At 37.0% G+C, this 22,568-nt stretch overlaps 1 protein-coding gene across 1 annotated transcript in view; it reads right to left on the reverse strand.

The window, feature by feature from the left end:
* The window catches only part of slco3a1b (solute carrier organic anion transporter family member 3A1b), a 40,063-nt gene extending 17,833 nt beyond the window's left edge, over positions 1 to 22,230 (reverse strand). The window contains exons 1-4 of the mRNA XM_087261879.1: positions 21,887 to 22,230; positions 16,065 to 16,524; positions 2,171 to 2,269; positions 1,762 to 2,022 (exon numbers count right to left, since the gene is read on the reverse strand). Coding sequence (XP_087118005.1) covers positions 1,762 to 2,022; positions 2,171 to 2,269; positions 16,065 to 16,524; positions 21,887 to 22,024 — 958 coding nt within the window. The 5' untranslated portion in view covers positions 22,025 to 22,230. The remainder of the gene's footprint in view (positions 1 to 1,761; positions 2,023 to 2,170; positions 2,270 to 16,064; positions 16,525 to 21,886) is intronic.
* Between the last annotated feature and the right edge of the window lie 338 nt (positions 22,231 to 22,568).

Consider the following 22,568-nt stretch of genomic DNA (forward strand, 5'->3'; position numbering starts at 1 on the left):
AACAGATGACCTGAATAGCTCTATTTGGAATCAATTGATAATTTTAGACTAATGGAATAAACAATCTACAAGCACAGATAAATACAATGAGGAAAAACATGCAATAATTGATTAGTACAAATAATCCAGGTAGTAATTGAATAATAAAAATAATTTAATTAAATGAATAGTTATTAAAGTTACAAACGGTCTTATAACTGAATGTTTTTAAACCTTTTGCACTGTGCTACTCTTTTGTTATGTTCAGGATGAAAAACATCCACTGAATTAAACTGCTGTCAAAATGCATCAGAGTAATAATGTTATCAAATGTTTATGCATAAAACTGTTAGTCAACCTCAGTCCTGATCAAAACTACTAAATTGTTCAGAAAATTACAGGATTTTAACTCTTTAATTGCCAAATTCAGAAATGATGTCACTGATTTGGTGAAAAAACACACAAAATGATGTATTTTCATTATAAAAAGTAATTGTGGACTGGATTTTTTTTTACCTTTTATCAAGCTCTTGGATATGTGGACGATTAATAACAACATTGCCTTTGGTGCACGGCTAGCTTTTCATTTTTTCTTCATAACTTACTGTTAGAGGCTGTTTTTGTCCCATTGACTTAAATTATAAGCACATTTGATGGTACATAAATACACAGGCTTTGTTTTCATTTACACCATGTAGTTCTGAGAGCTGAGATGCATGTTTTGATTTTCTCAGACACATTAAGGTAAGGGTGCAAAGGTCACTTACACACTCTCAGACACTCAGAGACACATATGCACAAACTTTAATTTGCTGATTTACTCAATATAAAATCCAGAAACTGAGCTTTATCTGCACAGGCCCATCTAAAAGGTTAATGGTGCCAACTGATGATCAACAGTAAAAATTACAAATTTTACCTTTTGCAAACAGGGAAAACCACCAACAATCAAAAATGCATGATTAAATGGTGTCATGGTTTTGCAATTTAAAAAAAAGGTTATAATGAAAGTCAATGGGGCAAAAACAGCCACAAACAGTAAATTTGGGTGAAAAAATTTAAATGAAACAATTCATCCAAGGCAATGTTGTTACTAATTGTTCACATGTTCACGACTGTAATAAAAGGTTGAAAAAATCTAATTCACAACTAATTTTTTTATGAAAAAAGGTCATTTTGTCTGCTTTTCTTTATCAAATCCGTCACATCATTTATGAATTTCACAATTAAAGAGTTCAAATCCTGTAATTTTCTAAACAATTTAGTAGTTTTGATCAGAACTGATGAACAAATTTATGCAAAAAAAAAAAAAAGAAAAACCTGAAAAAAAATTTAATCTGATGCATTTTTACAGCAGTTTAATTCAGTGGATTTTTCATCCCAAACATAACATAAGGCTAGTAAATTTGAACAGTGTATTGAGTTTTTTTTTAATTCAAAGCATTTTCTCAAAATATGTATCAAAATAAGATTTGTCATCAAAAATCATCCCATTAGCTGAAACAGAAAAATGTAAAAAAAAAAAAAGCCATATTAAGACTCAAAATCACCTCAGTCACAGACCTCAAAAACACATGCATATGATAAATATAAACTCGACAATGCATATCCTGTGACGTGACTATTGCGAATGATCACACTGCGATATCGATGATTTATTGTGCAGCCAAAACTTCAAAAAGGAATAAACTGATCACAATGGCATGCAAAATCTTTCACTTTGATTGCTTTTAATAAGTGTAACGCGTGACCTCTGTGTGTTTTTGGTGTCCTCTCGCTCACCCTGCAGGTGCTGGCAGCAGGTGAGGCCAGTGCTGATCTCCAGGTCATCTGAGGTTTTGACTCCTTCATACTCCTGCACTAGCTCAGCGGGCAGCATGGCCTGTTCGCTCTCTCCCCCTGGACCCTCGCCAGGCTCATTCAGCGACTGCGGGAACCCAAACATGAAAAACGAGGAGAGGAAGAGAAAAAGGCCACAGATGATAAAGCCGCCCCACCAGGCACCAATCCAGCGTGGGTCGTCAGGAGTGATGTCCAGCGTGGCTGTTAGGAGTGAACACAGATCTGATGAGACGCAGCATTTCAGTACACGCATTCATTTAACACATGCTTTTATGCATTTACAAATGAGGGAAAATTCAAATAAAGCGAGTCAGTTTTCAGTGTGTGCACATTCGATGCCAGTACTCACTTGTGTCAATAAAGACTGCATCAACATAAACTTTGGTGCACAGAGAGCCAAGAATGAAACCACAAGCTGGTCCAAAGACCAGTGTAGAGAATAAGATACCTGTAATGAAAACAAAGAACAAACATCATAAAAGATATGGTACATTTATTCATGCAGAGTTACAAGTGGTTTCATTTTATTCACAAATTATTACCAAGCATTCTTGTGCAGTTTACTTCCAAACAATTATACTTTGCAGATTACTTGTTACTATTAATTAAAGAGCCCCTATTGTGGGTTTTTGAAAATGACCTTCCATGTAGTGTGTATCAGCTCTAAGTGAAGTGAAATGTCCAGCTAAAGCTTAAATTTGAAAGTGGACAGTTTTTAAAACTATTGATTCATCTAAAAAAAAAGAGTCAACTCATAGTGGTTAGAATTAGGGATGTAACGGTATCAGAATCCTTGTGTCAGGTATGGTAATACCTCGGTATGAATGGCATGGTACGGTATTTATTGAGTAATTTACAGGAAAACAAAACTAATGAAAAGACTCAAAAAAAGTGCCAAAAGTACTTATTTACTTTAGCACTGAACATATCAATGACATACAAATTAGCCACAGGAACTTCAATTTTTTAATTTTAATAACAAAAAACTATAAAACCATGTAGAAAAAATAAAGCTTCAATTTAGTATTGTTGAGAACTCATCACATTAAACATTTAATCACTCACTCACTTGGATAGAGATGGGTTTTTTTTAAAGAAAAATTATCATATAAATATAATCTGGCAAAAGCTGGGATCTCTGGGCATTTACAATATCCCCTGCAACAGAAAAAAACCCTCTCATTTGGGACTGAGGTTTCTGGGACAGAGAGATATGATTTAGCCAAGGTTGACCGCAGTGGGTAACGCTGTGCATTGTCTTTCCACCACTTGAGAGGACAAGCCATGAGTGAGATAGAGGTCTCTTTACGGTACAAGTCAATGTCTGCATCAATCTAACAAGTGTGCTGTGTTCTGCTGTCCCCATGACTGTTTTTAGTCGTATTCCCTGACTTATATTTCACCACAGTCTGGCAGTGCCTGCATACTGTTTTTTTCTTTGTCTGTCACCTTTTCTCATTTTTCGTATCTTTTTAGAAAGAAACCAAAATACTTCCACACATCCGATTTAAAACCCGCTTTAGGTTCACACACTCCATTTCCGCATTACTGGATCTGTAGTGACAACAGACCGCAAAGGATGATGGCCACGCCTAGGCTGATGGGAATTGTAGTTCCAGCTACCACCCGTTTGCTTCATTCGCCTAAGCAAACTTTTCTCAGAAATATAGTTTTATTAAGTCACGCGCCTATTGAAAAAAATTACTATTGCGCTATGACGGTATTTACTATATTGGTACATTCCTAGTTAGAATAAATCATCTTCATAATGAGTCTTGAGCTGTTTCTGCTTGACGTGGCTACAAAACACAAGCCCTGCCCAATTGTTGCGCACGCAAACCCGGAAAAATTTAAACCTGCGGCCCCGCCCACTAACACAGCAGCAAATACAAACAGATCCTGGAGTCATCATGAGCCATGAAGACGCTGTGCTTACCTGGATATTGTCGGAAGTGTGAGGGAAAAAAGTGATTCAGCAATCTACACCAGGGGTCACCAATCTCGGTCCCGGAGGGCCGGTGTCCCTGCAGGGTTTACTTCCAACTTGCCTCAACACACCTGCCTGGATGTTTTAAGTATACCTAGTAAGACCTTGATTAGCTTGTTCAGGTGTGTTTGATTAGGGTTGGAGCTAAAATCTGCAGGACACCGGCCCTCCAGGAACAAGTTTGGTGACCACTGATCTACACGCTTACAATGGGCGATTCATTCGTTTGTTAAAGGAAGGATCAGAAAAGTAGTGCCTTTTTTCTTTGAACAATTTTATTTTGGGCAAAACGTATGTTGTACTGCTTGCACCGTATCCAATATTACTAAAAATGTATCAGTAATGCCTTACACTACTGCATTAGAAAAACTACTTACAACACAAACCATTACACTATTGATGTAGATGCTTAGATCATGAGTATTAGACTTTATTAGAGAATCTGATGCAGCCCCAGGTAAAGGAGCCAACTCCTTTAGTAATTTTGTATATAACGTCTTTCGGATGAGACGTTAAACCGAGGTCCTGACTCTCTGTTGTCATTAAAAATCCCATGGCACTTCTCGTGAAAGAGCAGGGGTGTAACCCCGGTGTCCTGGGCAAAGTCCCTCTATCGGCCCATACGATCATGGCCTCCCAATCATCCCCTTCCACCGAATTGGCTCTATCACTGTCTCTCCACTCCACCAATAGCTGGTGTGGTGAGCGCGTTGGCGCCGTTGTCCTGTGGCTGCCGTCGAATCATCCAAGTGGATGCTGCACACTGGTGGTGGTGTGGGGAGACCCCCCCTCATGATTGTGAAGCGCTTTGGGTGTATGGCCATACACAATAAATGCACTATATAAACACACATTACATTACATTACATTACATATTTAAAATGTTCATCCTTACTGCAGTCACCTGCACATTTATTTGTTTAATTGTTTAACCAGGAATGTCCCATTAAGATACAATATCTCTTCTACCAGGGAGTCCTGATCAAGACAGGCAGAACAGGACAAAGTTACAAATTCAAAAATAAATAAATACAGGTTACAACACACAGACACACAAAAAATAGTATAAAATTTAATATTAAATGTGATAAAAACACAATTCTGTGTTAGGTATTATATGTTGTGTGAACACTAAAAGTGTGGTAGCTAAAACATACAGTTAGTAATGGTATCAGCTGTTCTCTGTTCACTTTGAGTGCGTAATTAACTGTCTAGACACAGAAATAGTACAGCATAATCATTATAAAAGAACACAAACAGCCATATGCTGCTATAAATGATGATGCTGATCGGTGTCAACCTGAAAGGGTTTATTTTGCAAGAATGTCCAACTGACTAAATATTACTTTGCACACACATGCCACTCACTATATAAATACAGCACTAATTAAATGGCTCAGTGGGATTCTTTTATTATTTTTAGAGTATTTTTCTAATGTACGAATGTACATTTACACAATTTTCTATGATCTGTTGACATTTATCTTCCCAGTACCGGGGTGCAGCTGGAAGAGTATCAGCTGTGTAAAACATATGCTGGATAAGTTGTCGGTTCATTCTGCTGTGGCGACCTCTGATAAATAAAGGGACTAAGCCGAAAGAAAATGAATGAATGTTGAATATTGTTAATTTTAGTCACTGTAGGATAATCTGCTTCAAAAGCAGCACCGTGCTTAGAAATGTCATACGGCTATTTAATTTTAAACCTATTTTATTGATAAAGTCTGTGTTTCTGTTTATTTATTTATTATGAGCCGTTTATTTATTCATATTAAGCAGTTTATAGATTATTTAGAAGATGTTACTGAGAATGAAGAATATGAAAAAGCGCATGTCTTTAGACTGTGGGCGAAATCAGAGCCCCCGGGTGAAACCCACGCCAACACGGAGAGAAAATGCAAACTTCACACAGAAATGCCCTGCCGGGGCTCAAAACAGCAATCTTCTTGCTGTGAGGCGACAGCACTAACCACTGCATTACTGTGTCGCCACAAGGATTAAATATTAAATATAATCTATTTAATGCATAAAAATGTGTATGCGTGAAGGACAGATGGCAAGTCACGCAACAACTTCTACAGCTTGGCAGTATTTTGGGCAGTACAAACGAGAAGGGAGAGATGGTAAATACGGACGAGGCAATTTGCAAATTAAACCCAGAGAACGTGCAAACTCCACACAGAAATGCCAAACTGACCCAGCCGGAGTTCAACCTTCTTGCTGTGAGGTGACAGCGCTATCCACTTTGCCACCGTGCCACTCAAAAATCTGTAATACTTTTAAGTATTATTACAATTCTAAATATAAATGTTATTATTTTAAAAACGTTGTTTATTTCTATGATTGCCCTGCAACATTTTATTTCAAAATTACAATAAAGGTGCTCAAGAAACTTGTCTTAGTATTATGAAAATTTATTTGAATATAACAAATAGAATTTTATTATAAGCTGTTATGGCTAATATATGAGCTTAGTCTATGGTTTACCTATTAAAGGTTATTATTGTTTATCAAAAGTGAAAGTAATTCCAGCTACATTTTTTCATTGTTATACACTTTTTTATGCTTGTTCAAACTACTTATTTAAAATGAGCTAAAACAACACAATTCTTGAAATTTTATTAGGACAACTTCATTTTTTTTGTTTAAACCATATAAATTTAAATTAACTTAATCGATTTGTGGTGGGACAACATGAATGAATTTTGTGGAATCCTGCATTTTTTTTACAATGTAGTTGTGGAGCTGACCCTAATCTCATAGAACAATTAGTAATGTTTTATCATTGTCATTAAATTATCATTGATGGAGCAAACAAGCCTTTACTATAGAAAAATATGAACCTCACCAAAGGTGTCAGAAGGTTCTGTAATATGACCTTCAATCTTATATCTGCTCTGATCATTGAAAGAAGCTTTAGTTTTATCTATTAGCCTGGGTGAATTGATTTAGCATCATAGATCATGCAAGTCAATCTTAATGTTACTACTTACAAGAGAATATAATCTGAGATCAGTTTCTTACCCTGGGATTCTGTATGAATACAGACTCCAGATAATTCACTTTAAACTGATAGGCCTTTCGGCTTTCGCCTTTGTGAAAGACGCCAAATGCATTTGTGTTAACCAAAGCTTCTGTGAGCAAACAGCTAAATAACTGATTCCATTATGCCCACCAGCAAAGACTGTCTCCAAAGAGGATGTTTGTGTCTGTGCTAGTTTACATTACGCTTAATCGAGAGATGGGTCCGGTTTTAAAGGTTACTGAGGATTAAAAGATGCAAAAGGGAGAGAGAAAGAAGCTTGCACGGACATTAATGCTCATAGACAGACAAGTCAGCTCAATGCAAAGACATCAGACACACTGCAGAGAAGGAGACATGGCAGAAATGCTATGAAACGCACACATACTAACCAATGGTGAAGATACATAAGGGCCAGAGTGGCTTGGGCTCACTCAGATTGACTGTTGGTCCACCCAATCAAATGACATGCAAAATACTAAGTGAAATGTACTGAGATTCTGATGAGTGAGTGATGGTCTTCTAGTTGTGCGCTTCTCTTCTATTCTAGAGTGAATGGGAAATGCAAGAGCAGTCAATCTGATCGATCTATTCAATCTAATTGAAGTGCTTTTCAACTTTAAAATGATGGGTTGTCGTAACCCAGGGTTGGGTTTGGCCATATTTGACGCAACATTGGTTAAGGATAACGCAGAGTTTTTTAAAGCGTGTTTTCCAATGCCATTTAAAAACATTGGGTTTGGTGGGTGACTGTCAATTGGTGGTGAAGCAGTTTGTTTGTTTGTTTGTTTTTTAATTTAACTGACACTTTTTAAGCCAAAGGTTGAATTTGTCCATATTTGACCCAATGTTGAGTTACACCAACTGAGCATTTTTATTAAATGTTCTATAGCTTTAACAAAGCATCATGTAATGCTACTCTTTGAGGATCATCTCAAGATCTATGCATTTAGATTATGTTGAGTTTGTACTTGTTTAATGGACATCAACTCTAAGTAAATAGATGTGATCTAATTACTATCTAATTATCTAATTACTGTTTGATGAAGCTGCAAACCAAATCCATCCCAAAGGCTGCATGTGTATGCTAGTTGAAACACAGGCTCTATCTGATTATGGACATTCTGACAATTTTTTTTTTTTTTTTGCAGTTTTTGTTTTTGTGAACCCACCAACGGCCACCGTGTACGCTTTTTTAGAACTCAGATTTCTCTCGCAAGTGCCATTCACACCTGCTGTTCTCGTATAAATCCACCAGAGGCCATTGCCAACTGACTGACTGACCAACTGACTGATCCATAACCCTTCCCCTTCCCTAAACCCAACCGATACTGTTCAAAAGCAATGCAAAAAAGAAAAGACCTTACGGCAGCCTGGTTTTTACCAGATTTTCAGATTTTCCTACATTCTCACCCGGTTATTTACTTTTTTGGGGCTTTTGTTTTTGTCTTACCCGCTTTTCTGGAACCATTGACTGTACTCAAACCCTGTTGTCACAGTCAACTCCTGTTTGCTTCTCACATGTGTTGACATACGGGTCAAGCAACCAGACAAACTGGTAACAGCGGAAAAGCTGTCCATAAGGAGGTAAGCGGTCAGCTGGTAAGCACGAAAAGGAACAGCATCACACTGCCCCATAACGTTTATTTTAAAGACGAAATGCAGCCATAAGTACTTCTGGCTACATAAATCACGATCTCTAGAAACGTTTTCAGAATTAGCCTATGTTGGCTACTTACTGGAAACAATTACTGATTACTAATTTTTTGTGGACTTCTTTCACATTGTCATTGTCAAGTATTGTTTGGAGAACTTTGAGGAAAACATAAATTGTTCATACTTTTATAATACCTATAACCAATAACAATTTCTATTTGTAAAATATTAACCAACATAAAAGCCAAAAAAGACTTTCAACCCAGGCTTATTCTGATTATGTACTCTTTCTGAAGAAAGCAACAGACGTCCGAGGAGCTACGTTTTTTGCAGTTTTTGTTTTCGCAAATCCAGCAGAGGCTACTGTGTATGCTTTTTGAGATCTCAAATTTCTCTCACAAGTGCCAATCGCCCCTGCTCTTCTCATGTAAATCCACCAGAAGCCATTGTCGACTGACTCACTTACTGACTGACTGACTGACCAACAGACTGATCCCCTCACCCTTCCTCTTCCCTAAGACCAAGCGATAGCATTTTGAAAAGCACCTATTAACTCGTCCACCCACTTCCCTAAACCCAACCACAGTGTTTTAAAATGCAATCTTAACAAAGAAAAGCCCTTACCTGTTTTTACCACGTTTTCTGTTTTTACCGCTTTTTTACCCTGTTATTTACTTGTTTATTTAATTTTTTTGCCTTGTGTTTTTGTCTTACCTGTTTTCTAGAAACCCTTACATGTCAAGCTACTGGACAAACTGGTAACAGCGGGAAAGCCATCCACATGTAGGTAAGCAGTCAGCAAGTAAGCGAGAAAAGGATCGGCGTCATACCACCCGTAGCGTTCATTTTGAAGATGAAATACAGCCATATGTACTTCTGGCTACATAATTTGCGATCTCCAGAAATGTATATAGGGTTACGTTTTCAGAATGAACCTTTGTTGAAGACTTTTCTTAGCCGGGTTACAAAAATCAAAATGCAAACAAATAACTGAGTATGTTTTAAAACAAGAAAACAACAATACAACCCTGCTGAAAAATCCAGCTTAAACCAGCCTAGGCTGGTTTTAGCTGGTCGACCAGGCTGGTTTTAGAGGGGTTTTGGCCATTTCCAGCCTGGTCTTAGCTGGTCAGGCTGGAAAATGACCAGCTAAATCCAGCTAAAATCAGCTTGACCATCCTGGTTTAAGCTGGACATAGCTGGTTTTAGCTGGTCATCTCCCAGCCTAACCAGCTAAGACCAGGCTGGAAATGGCTGGAAACCAGCCTGGAAATGGCCAAAACCCCTCTAAAACCAGCCTGGTCGACCAGCTAAAACCAGCCAACCAGCCTAGGCTGGTTTAAGCTGGATTTTTCAGCAGGGAAGGGAACACGGGAGATCTCAGAAAATGCTGACCTGAAAATGTTAGCCTGATAGCACTGAAAACCTACGTCCCACACTGCATACCACTATCCAAATCCACTCTGCCCAAACACATGAACACATGAAACATTGTACAAACTTTTGTCCTACACCTCGCACATAATATTAAAACACATAAATACACTGGACTTCTTAATTTAACGATTGCTAAAAGGACGTGAAGAGACTATACATCAGCATAACAAAAAATGGCTTCAATCACCTATTGCACCCTTAAATAAAGAACAATTTCATTAAACAATTCTGATTTCACAAGCCTTCTTAGGACATTTAGGTCTCAGGTTGATCTATTCCTTATTTGTCTGGAATGCATGAAGAATTGTTGTGGTAGTGTGAGAGAAGGAGAGTGTGAAAAACAGAGAGAGAGAGAGAAAGAGTGATCCGCCTGAGGGATGACTGAGCAGCCAGCACACATTAGCTTCACAGCAGAAATAACAGGCACTGAAGGCCATCATTGTTTACCCCTTAACAACACAGCAACAGGAGATTAAGACAGCGGTGTACAGCACTAAACCAGTGGGTTTAAGCTCAATACTTGGAAATTTCCCAAGTGAGTTTGCTCTAAACCTAAACCACTCTGCCTGATATACCAGCCAGCAACAATAGCTACGCTTTTGTTTACCTTCATTCAAAAGCTTTCTGTTAGGAGTCCTCAGGAAAAAGCTGGTGCGCCGAGGATCCAACCTTTTGTGGCTTATAAATCATTAATAATGATAAGTGCTGTAATTGCTGCAATGGTAGGATATTGACGTGCTGCTACATGATATGCCCTAAAACTAAAGCAATGATCTGTAGTGTTTCTTTAGTGCCTGACCAGCATGTTTACAGATGCTTTTCCAAGGAGTTTAAGAAGTGCTGTTTGAGGGCATTTACGATACAGTGTTTTATCTGTAACTGGCCCCACATTGTAAAAGACAAGCAAAACAGCTTCTATAGCTTTTCTTGGGCTACTGTGGTAACAGACAGAGAATCTCTAGGTCCAGCCTATTATACATTTATTCACTGCTTTTAATTGCAGTAGACCTTGATAGATGTTTCATTGCCATGGCTTCTGGTTGAAATGCTAAAGGGAACCATTTTACCAAACATTTCAACCAGAAACTTTGTTCTCTCCTGATGAAGAGGTTAAGAAATTAGGATAAAAAATCTGGATAACACTTTACTTGAAGGGTGTTCATAAGACTGCTGTGAAAACCTTTATAATCAGGAAAATACCCTTTTCATGAATGTCATTATTAAGTGTCATTTGCTATGTTATGTCATTTTAAAAGCAAAGATGGCATTTTTTGTTATGACATGTTGACATAAACAAATACATTATAACAGTGGTTTTCAAACTTTTTTCACCATGTACCACCTAAGAAAAAAATTGTCTCTCCAAATACCACCATAATAACCAGTATTGAAGTACCATAGTAGACCTAGAGCTGAATATCTTTGCCTGAACCCGAAGGGATCCGTTGGGTACGGGTGGGTTCGGGCTTAATTTCTATAATTTTAGACGGGGTCGGGCCGGGCCCAGTGGCGCAAAAAGGGGGTATGCAGTATATGCGGCGCATAGGGGCGCCAAACACTGGGGGCGCCATTGTGCCAAAACTATTTTTGAAATTATCCATATTAAAAGTTTCAAATAATATATATATTTTTTTGTTAAAAATGTTTATTTAGCATTTTATACGCGTATAATATTGTATTTTATTCAATTAAAAAAATCATTCCACCCCTCTCCCCATTTTTCATACCATATACATGTTTTTATGAATTTATTATGTATCATATTAATTCATCAGGCCTTTTGGTAACTTCTTAGCTCAAAACTATTTTAATTTTAGCAACAAACAAAGTCATAACATTTCAATTAAATAGAACATTTCACACAGTTTGTTTCTGTTTTTTTTACACTAAACATTTGACAGTCTTTTTTATTTCACTTTTAGCAGTTTCAGTCAATTGTTCTTGCAAAGACAGACCTTACACTTCTCACAGTATGCATGTGAGAAGTAATTGCAATGTTCTTTTGCCCTTTAGGACTACCATGTCTATCATTTTGTTTTGACAAATGTAGTACAAAAAGCAAAAGCAAGGCTAGTCAAGGTGCTATAATCTTTTAGTGAGGGAAAATTAAATTGAGAAGAAATTTGGGCTGGTATGAGATGCATTTCTTTGCGACTTAACATGCTTAATGTAATTATACCTTTTACTACTTCGTACTATTTCAGTTGTGTTCAGAAATGTGAAACTGTATTTTTGAAGCATATTGATATCTTTATGAAAAAATATCTTTAATTTATTGACGGAAATATTGTCCACATTTTATCACTTGCCTGTTATAAAATATAGTTTGATCGAAGGGGGGCGCAAAAGTTGAAGCCGCATAACCATCAGTAAATGTGCAGTTGCGCCCCTGGCCGGGCCTGGCTTGGGCTTGCGTGGTAAATGAAAAGTCATGTGATGTTTTTTTTTTTTTTTTCGACTGTTTATTGAGTTTTTCAGGAAACGATATAAAACGAAAAAAAAAAAAAAAAAAACAAGTGCAAATTTAAAACTTTCTCCCGCCCATCCACCCCTGGTAGACTTCAAATGATGAATAAAAATAATATTAATAATAAATAAATCATGTGATGCATTTCGATTAGCGCGAGAAAATAATCAAATTGTTTGTTACAACATGGAAATCCATCTATGCAAAGGTGAAACAAATGATGACGGAGAAGTCAAAAAGAGCGAATTTTGATTGTGGTCAGGCCAGCCGCCAGTTCAGAAAGAACGGTCATTCTGCTGCCAAGGTATTTTGGCAGTCGCGCATACACTGCGTATTACGGTAGAGTGCTAAACAGCAATGTAAAGCAAGCTGACAGGGAAGATGATGAGGTCACTCGCTACATTGAAACCGCTGTCATGGAAAATGAAATGGATGTTCTTGGCTGGTGGAAGATGAACAACAATCCTACCTAAAACATGCTAAATTAGCCAGAACTATATGCACCCCGGCCAGTAGCAGCAGCAGTGAAAAGATGTTCAATGCTGCTCAGTGAGTGCAGAACTGCGCTAAAGTCAGTTACAATGGATTCAATAATGTTCCTCTACAAAAACACGTAGCCTAGTCTTGGTGAGTAAAAGATTTTCAAATTCTTAATAAATTTTAATTAAATCATAAAATCATAGGCCTATATAGGCTAATGTTGACATTATTCTTTTAATATTCAGCTTCACCGTCACCTTAATGCCAGATTGTGAAGAGAAGTAGCGAAACAAACCCTGCAGTGCCTTTATCTTAATTTCATTATTGCCAAATAACCGTCATAATTTATATAAATTTTTTTAATTTGTTAAGAAAGACTTACTTTTATTGGCCAATTTAAAGATGTACCAATATTTAGAGTGCTGAGATGTTATGATGTTAAAGAGGACTTATTTTATTTCTTTGTTCCTACTTCTAAGTGGCATATAGACGCATTACCAACATGGATTCTCGGTTGTAAGAAGAGACCACTGGCAACAGTAAAAAAGTCGAGTTGTGCGGTAGGATACCAAATTAGAATAAAAAAATAGAAAACTTAACATTTACCGTACACCACACTGCTTTCAATGCCAACCGCAGATGTCTTTGGCTAAAAGGGAGCTGAATGAAGTGAGGACCTAATTAAAAATGCTGGACTCTGCAGTTCTCATTTCGTATCAGGTAAGTTTACGCTATGCTGAATTATACACATCACTTGTTTTTTTGATTGCAGCAATGATTTCAGCATCAATAGATAAACATGGTTAAACTGCGGACACTGAATGCAACGAATGAAACATGAAAGTTAAAAGTTAAAGTTAAAGTTGATTTTCTATTCACACATTCAGTTAGTGACAAGTTGTGACACACTCCCTATATTGTTTACCACGGCCCTTTGAATATTCGATCTGAAATAACCTGCAATTGTGATTTGAAACAACATTAACACTGTTTATTTGACTGTGAACAATGTTGTACTTTGATAGTCATTGGCTGCTAATATAATTTCGCTTTTTAGAGTTTTTATTGTTTTTATTGATGTTTACATTTGCATTTAGCAACTACTCACAATAAACGCCAGTCTTTCAGAAATCACGCTACAGAAAAGCACAGCATGTCATGTGACTAATCCAAAGCACATCATTGGCTACACTAAGGTCTTCTCTTTCCAAAACAACAACAACAAAAATATAATGTTAGTTTTAAAGAAACAGTGGCAGGGAAATGAACATAAGTATTATGTTGCCATATGTTACACCGTGCAGTAGAGGGTTAAATTAAAATGCGCTTTTAAAAGTTAATTAAAATGGCACTGTTCTTAAAAAGTATAATAAAACTGCTGTACTTCAATGTAAAGTATTATCATATAGTAGTAGCCTATTCTTCAAAGCCTGGAATTGCTCCTTGGACCTCATAAATATAGGCTGTATGTCATCATATTCATATATAAACTCTTTTTGATAAATAGAATGCATAAAAAAATTGGAACATTAAAAATAAAAGGTTTAGCCTATTAAAATTAATTTACTGATCACATAGGTGTTACTGTACACGTCAAAGGGTTAAAAGTATGTTAAGTTTTTTACTTGAATTCTTCGTCGATTCCTCCACGTACCACTAGAAGGAAGTCTGCATACCGCTAGTGGTACATGTACCACAGTTTGAGAACCACTGCATTACAACCAGTCTTCAACTCTGTCATGAGAACTTGACATAAACCTGTCAGACATTATAACTGTGTCTCATGTTTAATGGAACAAACTGTCTTTAAAATCTCATAAAAAGTGTCATAACTCTGTCAAATTATTTTTAGCAGTGTCATTACTATTTAATGGCATTTTAATTACAAATTTAGCTTGTACCACTGTAGGTGAAGTAAAGAAAATATGAATTATGATGTTATAAAATTTATGACATTTTAATAGCTTCATGACAATCATGCTTATGACAGATTTATGACAAACAATGTCATCTTTGCATTTAAAATGTCATAACTGAACCAATGACACCTAATGACAGTTATTATAAGCATGCATAAAATCTCATTTACATTAATGATGTGTCATGTCATGATTATAAAGGTTTAATGACATGAACACCCAATGACATGTCATATGAACACACATTCAAAACAATGATATAATTTTTAGTTTAAAAAAAATACAAAATTGTTCCATTTGATTACATTTTTAAATAATTGTATTAATCTTAGGTAATATTAAATATTTAATATCAATTAAAGGATTAAATGTTTATATTATTTAAGGGCTTAAAATTTACAGACTTTATTATTAAAGATTATTAATAATGTTCATATTTTTATTGCTTTATGACTAATGTTAACTAATAAGATCTTGTTGTCAGCAATTAGCATTTTTGATTAATGCTAATTTCTGTATACAATAATACATTAATTTACACTTGAATTTAATTATGAGCATGCATTTATTGATAATATAAGCAGCAGTAAAATGCTGAAGAAAAACTGTTCAGTGTTAGTTCATAATAACTGATGTTATTCAATGCAATAGCTGATGTTAATAAAATTGAGTCTTAGTGTAAAGTTTTACAAATTAATCATATTTTTTAAAACAGTCATTTGTAGATCAGTGATCTTTAACCTGTAGTCCTTGATTACATTTAGATTTTGCTTTATTTAATATTTAAAAACAAATAAATAATTATAATAATACCAGTAACCAATATTTTTTTACATTGGTAATTTACCTATATTCTGTAAACACACAATTAATTTTTTATAAATATATAAATCAAATCAAAGTAAACGTTGACCACCATAATAATAAATTATTATTTTTATTATTATAAAGGTTTATGAAGGCGCTATAGGTAGTGCTGTTGCCTCACTGCAAGAAGGTCGCTGGTTCGAGTCTTGACTGGGTCGGTTGGCATTTCTGTTTGCATGTTCTCCCTACGTTCGAGTGGGTTTCCTCCAGGCTCTCTGGTTTCTCCCACAGTCCAAAGACATGCGGCACAAGTGAATTGGGTAGGCTAAATTGTCCACTTTGTATGAGTGTAAGTGAGTGTGTATGTTTCCCATGTGTGCATGTTTGATGTATTTTTGGCAGTACATCACGCTTAGCGGAGATGGGCTGTAAGTTATACAGTACAACTGTAAAGTAAATCACACTCACCAATATAAAGGGATGAGTCTTCTCTTCTGACATGGTCATCAATGTAGGATACGCCCAGCGGCTGCAGGGGTGTCGCTCCAACACCCAGAAGCATCTGTGCTCCGATGAGCAGCAGGTACATCATGTTGGTGTTGGTTCTGTTTTCGCAAATATAGCCGGGATCAGAGAGACCTGCCCGACTGCTGTTGGAGCACACGTTTTGTCCCTGTCCAACAGGCCGTGACTCTCCAGTCTGATACTGATACTGGTGGGTCAGGAACTCAGGCAGCGCTGACAGTAATGCCCCCAGTGCCATCACAATACCACCACATCCAATCAGCCGCGGCCGATGGGCCCTCGCCCCGAAGTAGCTGACGAAGAGGATGAGGGCGAGGTTGCCGATCTCAAAGCTGCTGGCGATCACACCCACGTCAGCGCTCTGCAAGTTGAAACGCCGCTCTAACGTGGTGAGGACACTGACCTGAAATATAAAGGAACAATACAATGTTACAAAGCTAGAAGATAATGAGCATTGCCAGTGCTTTTGAAATGACACCAAATTACTAAAAAACACTTACCTTAAACTGAATTATGACTTAAAGTAAGTTCAAAATGAATGTTTGGATAGTTTGCCCAAACATGAAAATGACCTCATTTATTCTTCCTAAAGTGGTTGCAAATCTATTTGGGTTTCTTTTTTCTGCTTAATCCAAAAGAGAATATTTTGAAGAAGGTTAGTCCTGACATCCATCCACTTTCATAGGAAGTCAAAGGCAATGGGTGTCAGCTACCAGCATTCTTCAAAATATATTTTTCTTGAGCAGAAGAATGAAACTCATATTTCAACCTCAAACTATGATTTAAATCTGATTTTGAAGTGAAAAGGGAGTTTTATTTTTATTTTTGGGTAAACTACCCCTTTAACCAATAGAATACACAAAAATTGCTAGGTTATTCCAAACCAATTCTTGGTGTAATATGGAACGAAGCAACTGCTGGGTGATGTTTTTATTAAATAAATAGGACCAAATTTAACCCAATCTTTGGGTTATCCATATTTTACCCAATTTGGGTTTAAATAACTTTTAGAGTGGAGGTTGGTGAAATTGTGAAGAGAACCGGGCTTTATACTCATTTATAAAGTATCCAATGTAGTTATTCATGTAAACGTTTAGAATTAAAATTCATTGATGCACTTTACTTAAAAGAAGTGACCAAAATTGTTAACTTAAAATTATTATGTAAATTAACTATGTGCAAAATTATAGCAATTTTATTAAAAGTAGTTACTACTTTTAAATAATTAACTAAAGTCAAAATGTCACCCCTAAAGCCTGGAGGCGATGAATTTACGCAGTAATGAAAATGCAACTCTTTTACTTGTTCAGAAAGCTAATGTTAAGTTTAGGCCTGGGGTGTCCAAACTCTGTCCTTGAGGGCCGGTGTCCTGCATATTTTAGTCCCAACCCCAATTAAATACACCTGAAACAACTAATCAAGCTCTTTCTAGGTATACTAGAAACGTCCAGACAGGTGTGTTGAAGGAAGTTGGAGTTAACCATGCAGGACACAGGCCCTCCAGGACCGAGTTTGGACATCCCTGGTTTAGGGCATCATTTCATGATTTCTTACACTACCTGACAAAAGTTTTGTCGTCTATCCCAGTTGTAAGAGCAACAAATAGTAACTTGACATCTAGTCTAGTTGATCATTTGGAAAAGTGTCAGAAGTTAGATTTTTCTGATGAATCATCTGTTGAACATGCTGAAGACCTATTGAAACCTGCATGGACCCAAGATTCTCACAGATTTCAGTCAAGTGTGTTAAAGGAAATATCATGGTTTGAGGTTACATTCAGTATGGGGTGTGCGAGAGATCTGCAGAATGGATGGCAACATCAACAGCCTGAGGTATCAAGATATTTGTGCTGCCCATTACATTACAAATTACAAGAGAGGGCAAATTCTTCAGCAAGATAGCGCTTCTTCTCATACTTCAGCCTCCACATCAAAGTTCCTGAAAGCAAAGAAGGTCAAGGTGCTCCAGCATTGGCCTGCCCAATCACCAGAAATGAACATTATTGAGCATGTCTGGGGTAAGATGGAGAAGGCATTGATGATGACTTTCAGATGACTTTATTAATAGGTGAATTAGTCATTGCAGAGATAGATGCAGTCATCCAAGCTCATGGGAGTCATACACAATATTCATTAATTTTTTTTTCAATTAAAAATCAAGGCATAATCATATTTTATTTAGGAAAAATAAGTGTAATCTAGAGGCATTTGCCTTTCATATAAGCCCCTTCTGATACCAAATGATCAACTAGAAGTCAAGTGATTATTTGTTATTTCTAAAACTTGCATAAGCGACAAGACTTTTGTCAGGTAGTGTACTGTATGTTATTGTAACAGTTTTTTTAGGTAGCCAGTAATCCAAAAAGGAAGTATTATTTAATAATAATGCATATTACAAACCTGTATGAGTTTCTTTCTTCTACTGAACACAAAATAAGATATTTTGGAAAATGTTGGTAATCAAACAGTTGATGAACTATGAAATCGAGGATTACAAGCAACTGTTTGGTCACCAACATTTTTCAAAATATCTTATTTTGTGTTCATAAGAACAGGCTCAGACTGGAGGGAGGTAATGCTGTTAGATTTTTCATTTATGGGTGAACTTTCTCTTTAAATACATTAGCACTTATTAGATACTAGTACCTCTTTTCCTAGACACTATCACAATCCTCTATTGTTACTGGAAAAGAATTGTACTATATGCATCTGTCGTCTGGCACCTTTTTCTAGACATTTACACTTATCCTAATTGTTATTAATTATCACTAGTTTTGCAGATTTCCCTAGCTTTAAATAGCTCGGGAAAAAGAAAAGATGTAACAAGAATATCTAGTCCATGGTGACACTGGCCTACTCAGATTGACACACTTGAAAAAAGTAATAAGATGCTGGTGGATGAGCACTGATCGTCCATTTGTGTGCTCCTTTTCAATGGGGAATGGTAATGCAATAACTGTCAATCTGCAATAAATCCAGTCCAAGCGCAGTCTTACTGTTAAACAGTCTCCGATTGGTCTTTACTCATCGTCTCACTATTCCTGAGATAGAGGATCAAATTCATGACATTTTTAAATGATGTTAAAACACTGCATCCATCATCCTGTCATGAGCAGACTCCTATAGAATGTCCTACAGGTTTATTAAAGCAGCATGTAAATCCACTCAGTGAGGATCAACTCAAAATCTACGCATTGTGTTATGCGTAGTTTGCAAGTTTGGATGGAAAACACCTGCTTTAATTAAATATATGTGATCTACGATGTTTTAGCATTGTTTGCTGAAACTACAAACCATATCCCAAAGGCCACATGAAAGTTGGCTTTCTATGCGAAATGCCCCAATCTTTCTGAAAAACTATGAATTGTAGACATTATTGTGTTCTGCAGGTGCACCAAATACTCAGAGAATTACTTTTGTCTTCCTGTCTTTCCTCATTACTTTGTGTTGATATATTGTCTTATAGAGTGCAATATGAAATCTACCGTGTTATTTAAATGTTTCCAAGTAACACATACACATTACAAAGTGGAGTAACCTGTGTTTTAATAGAAGCTACACTTAGTTTTAAGTCACAATTCACAATATTAACTACTGGCTTATTACCTGCATATTTTTATGATATTAACTGTGTTTTATTGGTTAAGAAGTATGATCTTATTTTACATTTTTAATCCTACCCGATACTGAAACGCAACTACTATCCTAATAACTATTGATAACAAGTGGTGCTCACTGCAGAGCCACTTGGGCAGAGCTGAGCTCCATCTCCTCCTTCTACAAGTGATGTCACTGGAGGTTGGGGTTAGGGGTGGGGTGGGTGTACGCATTAAAACAGCTTAAAGGAGGAGGAGTTGGAGCTCTAGCTCCCCCTCGCTGGAGCTCAAATGGCTCTGCAGTGAGCAGTGTCTCATTAAAAAGCAGCTAATTAGTAGTTTGTTGAGCTAATAGTTTTAGTTAATGGTTAGTTAATATAGTGAATTGTGACTTAAAATAAAGCGTTATCATTCATTTTACATAACTTAAGCAGATGTGACTTAGCCTATACTGTGAATCTATATGTTCAAAATTTATTAAGTTTGACATTTAAAAACTGCGACACTGTGTGGTTAGCATTGTTGCCTCACAGCAAGAAGGTTGCTGATTTGAGTCCCAGCTGGGCAAGTTGGCATTCTATGTGGAGTTTGCATGTTATCCCTATGTTGGTGTGAGTTTCCTTCGGGTGCTCCGGTTTCCCCCACAGTCCAAACTCACGCGCTATAGAGGTATTGGTTGAACTAAATTGTGTATATGGATAATGAGTGTATGGATGTTTTCCAGTACTGGGTTGCCGCTGTAAGGGCACCTGCTCTATAAAACAAATGCAATATAAGTTGGCGGTTCATTCCGCTGTGGTGACCCTTGATGAATAGAGAGACTAAACTGAAATGAAAATGAAAGAATGAAATTTAAAAACTTGCAGGAGAAGGACTGTGTACATTTTACTCTTTAGAGTGTCGTTATGGTTCTGTTACCTGAGTTATGAGGACTATCTTTTCAAGTACAGTTGCATTTATATGAGATAATATTTTGACCTTGTTAAGTTCAGATAATAACTAATGCATGCTATTTTAGCTGTTAAAATGCACATCTCTATTGTTATGCTATATATTGTAAACCACTGTTTACTTTAAAGATACTGAGGTCCACCCTGATCTATCACATGGTTGCTACGGCAATTGAAAGCTACTGGTAAATGTATATAATTTTATGGGTATAATTTTCCATTGATATTAATGTGAACAGTTCACATTAATAGACTTTAAAGTAAATGTGTATTTCTTCCATCATCCCTAGACAGATTAAAGAAAAAAAATACATATTAGTTATGTAATAAACAAGCAAAAGAGTAATACAGCATGTGACTTGTATTATGGTTTGGTATAGAATAGGTACTAACAGTCTAGATATAGTATGCGACTAGAAATGAAATGATCAAAGAAATGATCTAATGCAGTGTTTCTCAACCACGTCCTTCCTGGAGGACCACCAGCATTGCATGTTTTGAATGTCTTGTTTGTCTGTCGCACCCATTACAGGTCTTTCAGTCTCTGCTAATGAGCTGATGATCTGAATCAGGTGTGTTTGGTGAAGGAGACATGGAAAATGTGCAGAACTGGTGGTCCTCCAGGAAAGTGGTTGAAAAACATTGATCTAATGAACAAGGACTAGTCAACAGGCCTACGCATGTACCACCATCTACTAAACAGAAATCATTCTACAGTTAATAACTATAGTAAATAAATAAAAAAGTAGTCAATATTAGATTATCGGGATAAATCAGAAAATTGTCTATTTAAAGATATAGTGCAAAACGCGACACATTATACATGTATAATAACCTAGCCTATTAGTTATAGTATTAGTAATGGAAAGTAAGTCTATTTTAAAGAAAAATAATAAATGTGAAAATCTTGTCTGCTCATCACTGTTTCCAATAGGATGTGCATCGACGTCAAGACATAATAAGGTGATAGGTCTTGTTGACCAATGGGTCACTCACTGGACTGATCATCATTTTTCACAACAGTGTCTCTAAATCAAAATGAAGCAGTCGCAATACCGCATGCACGCCAAAAAGCCCATCTCATGACGATGCTGTTTATTTATTTTGCTCTAGAGAAAAGATTTAAGCGATGCGGAGCCGGACACCATTCAATGTCATCCACACGCTGATGACAGTGCGCACCTATAGCATGAGCAGCCCGTGTTAAAGCCTCGACTCACCAGATAAGCTCCTACAGTGCCCTGCGCCAACATTAAGGCACATTCCGAGATGAGGAATATTTTGATGTTGGAGAAGCATGATGTCTTCTTCTGGCACTCGTCTGGCTCAGTGTCTGGCGTGCTTCCCTCCGCGTACATCCTCTGATGCGGACTGCAGCAAGCAGAAAGACAGGCTCGGACAGAAGGTGACCATTGAGGACGAGTGCAGATGGATCCTCAACAAGACGTGCACGGCTCCGTTAACATCGCCTCCGGTTCCGGTAGCGCGTTCAGAACTAGTCTTTGTGAAAGGAAATCTTACGCGTTCTTGGTAATGTCACCTCAGAAACTGCGCACTCGCATCTGATCCGGTGATCTGAATGGTCCTCAGGAATCGACGGAGGACCGCGGGAGCCTATTAATAACCATGAGCATCACCGACACACGGAAACTGCGATAGGGACTGTGTAACGGGAGGCGGTCCGATGCTCTTCCGCGGGGAGACTTTTGCCGGTGTGGAGGACTCGGTTCATTCGTGTCCTCATCTACACTACTGCCTGCACCAAATGATGACCTCTCTCTCCTTTGCCTTTCCACTGGCTCTCCTTATTTCCTCCTCCTCCTCCTCCTCCTCCTCAAAGCACAAACACAGCTGATAGATAGATAGATAGATAGATAGATAGATAGATAGATAGATAGATAG

This window comes from Danio rerio, chromosome 7 (assembly GCF_052040795.2).
Source record: "Danio rerio strain M-AB ecotype USA chromosome 7, GRCz13ab, whole genome shotgun sequence".
NCBI lineage: Eukaryota > Metazoa > Chordata > Actinopteri > Cypriniformes > Danionidae > Danio > Danio rerio.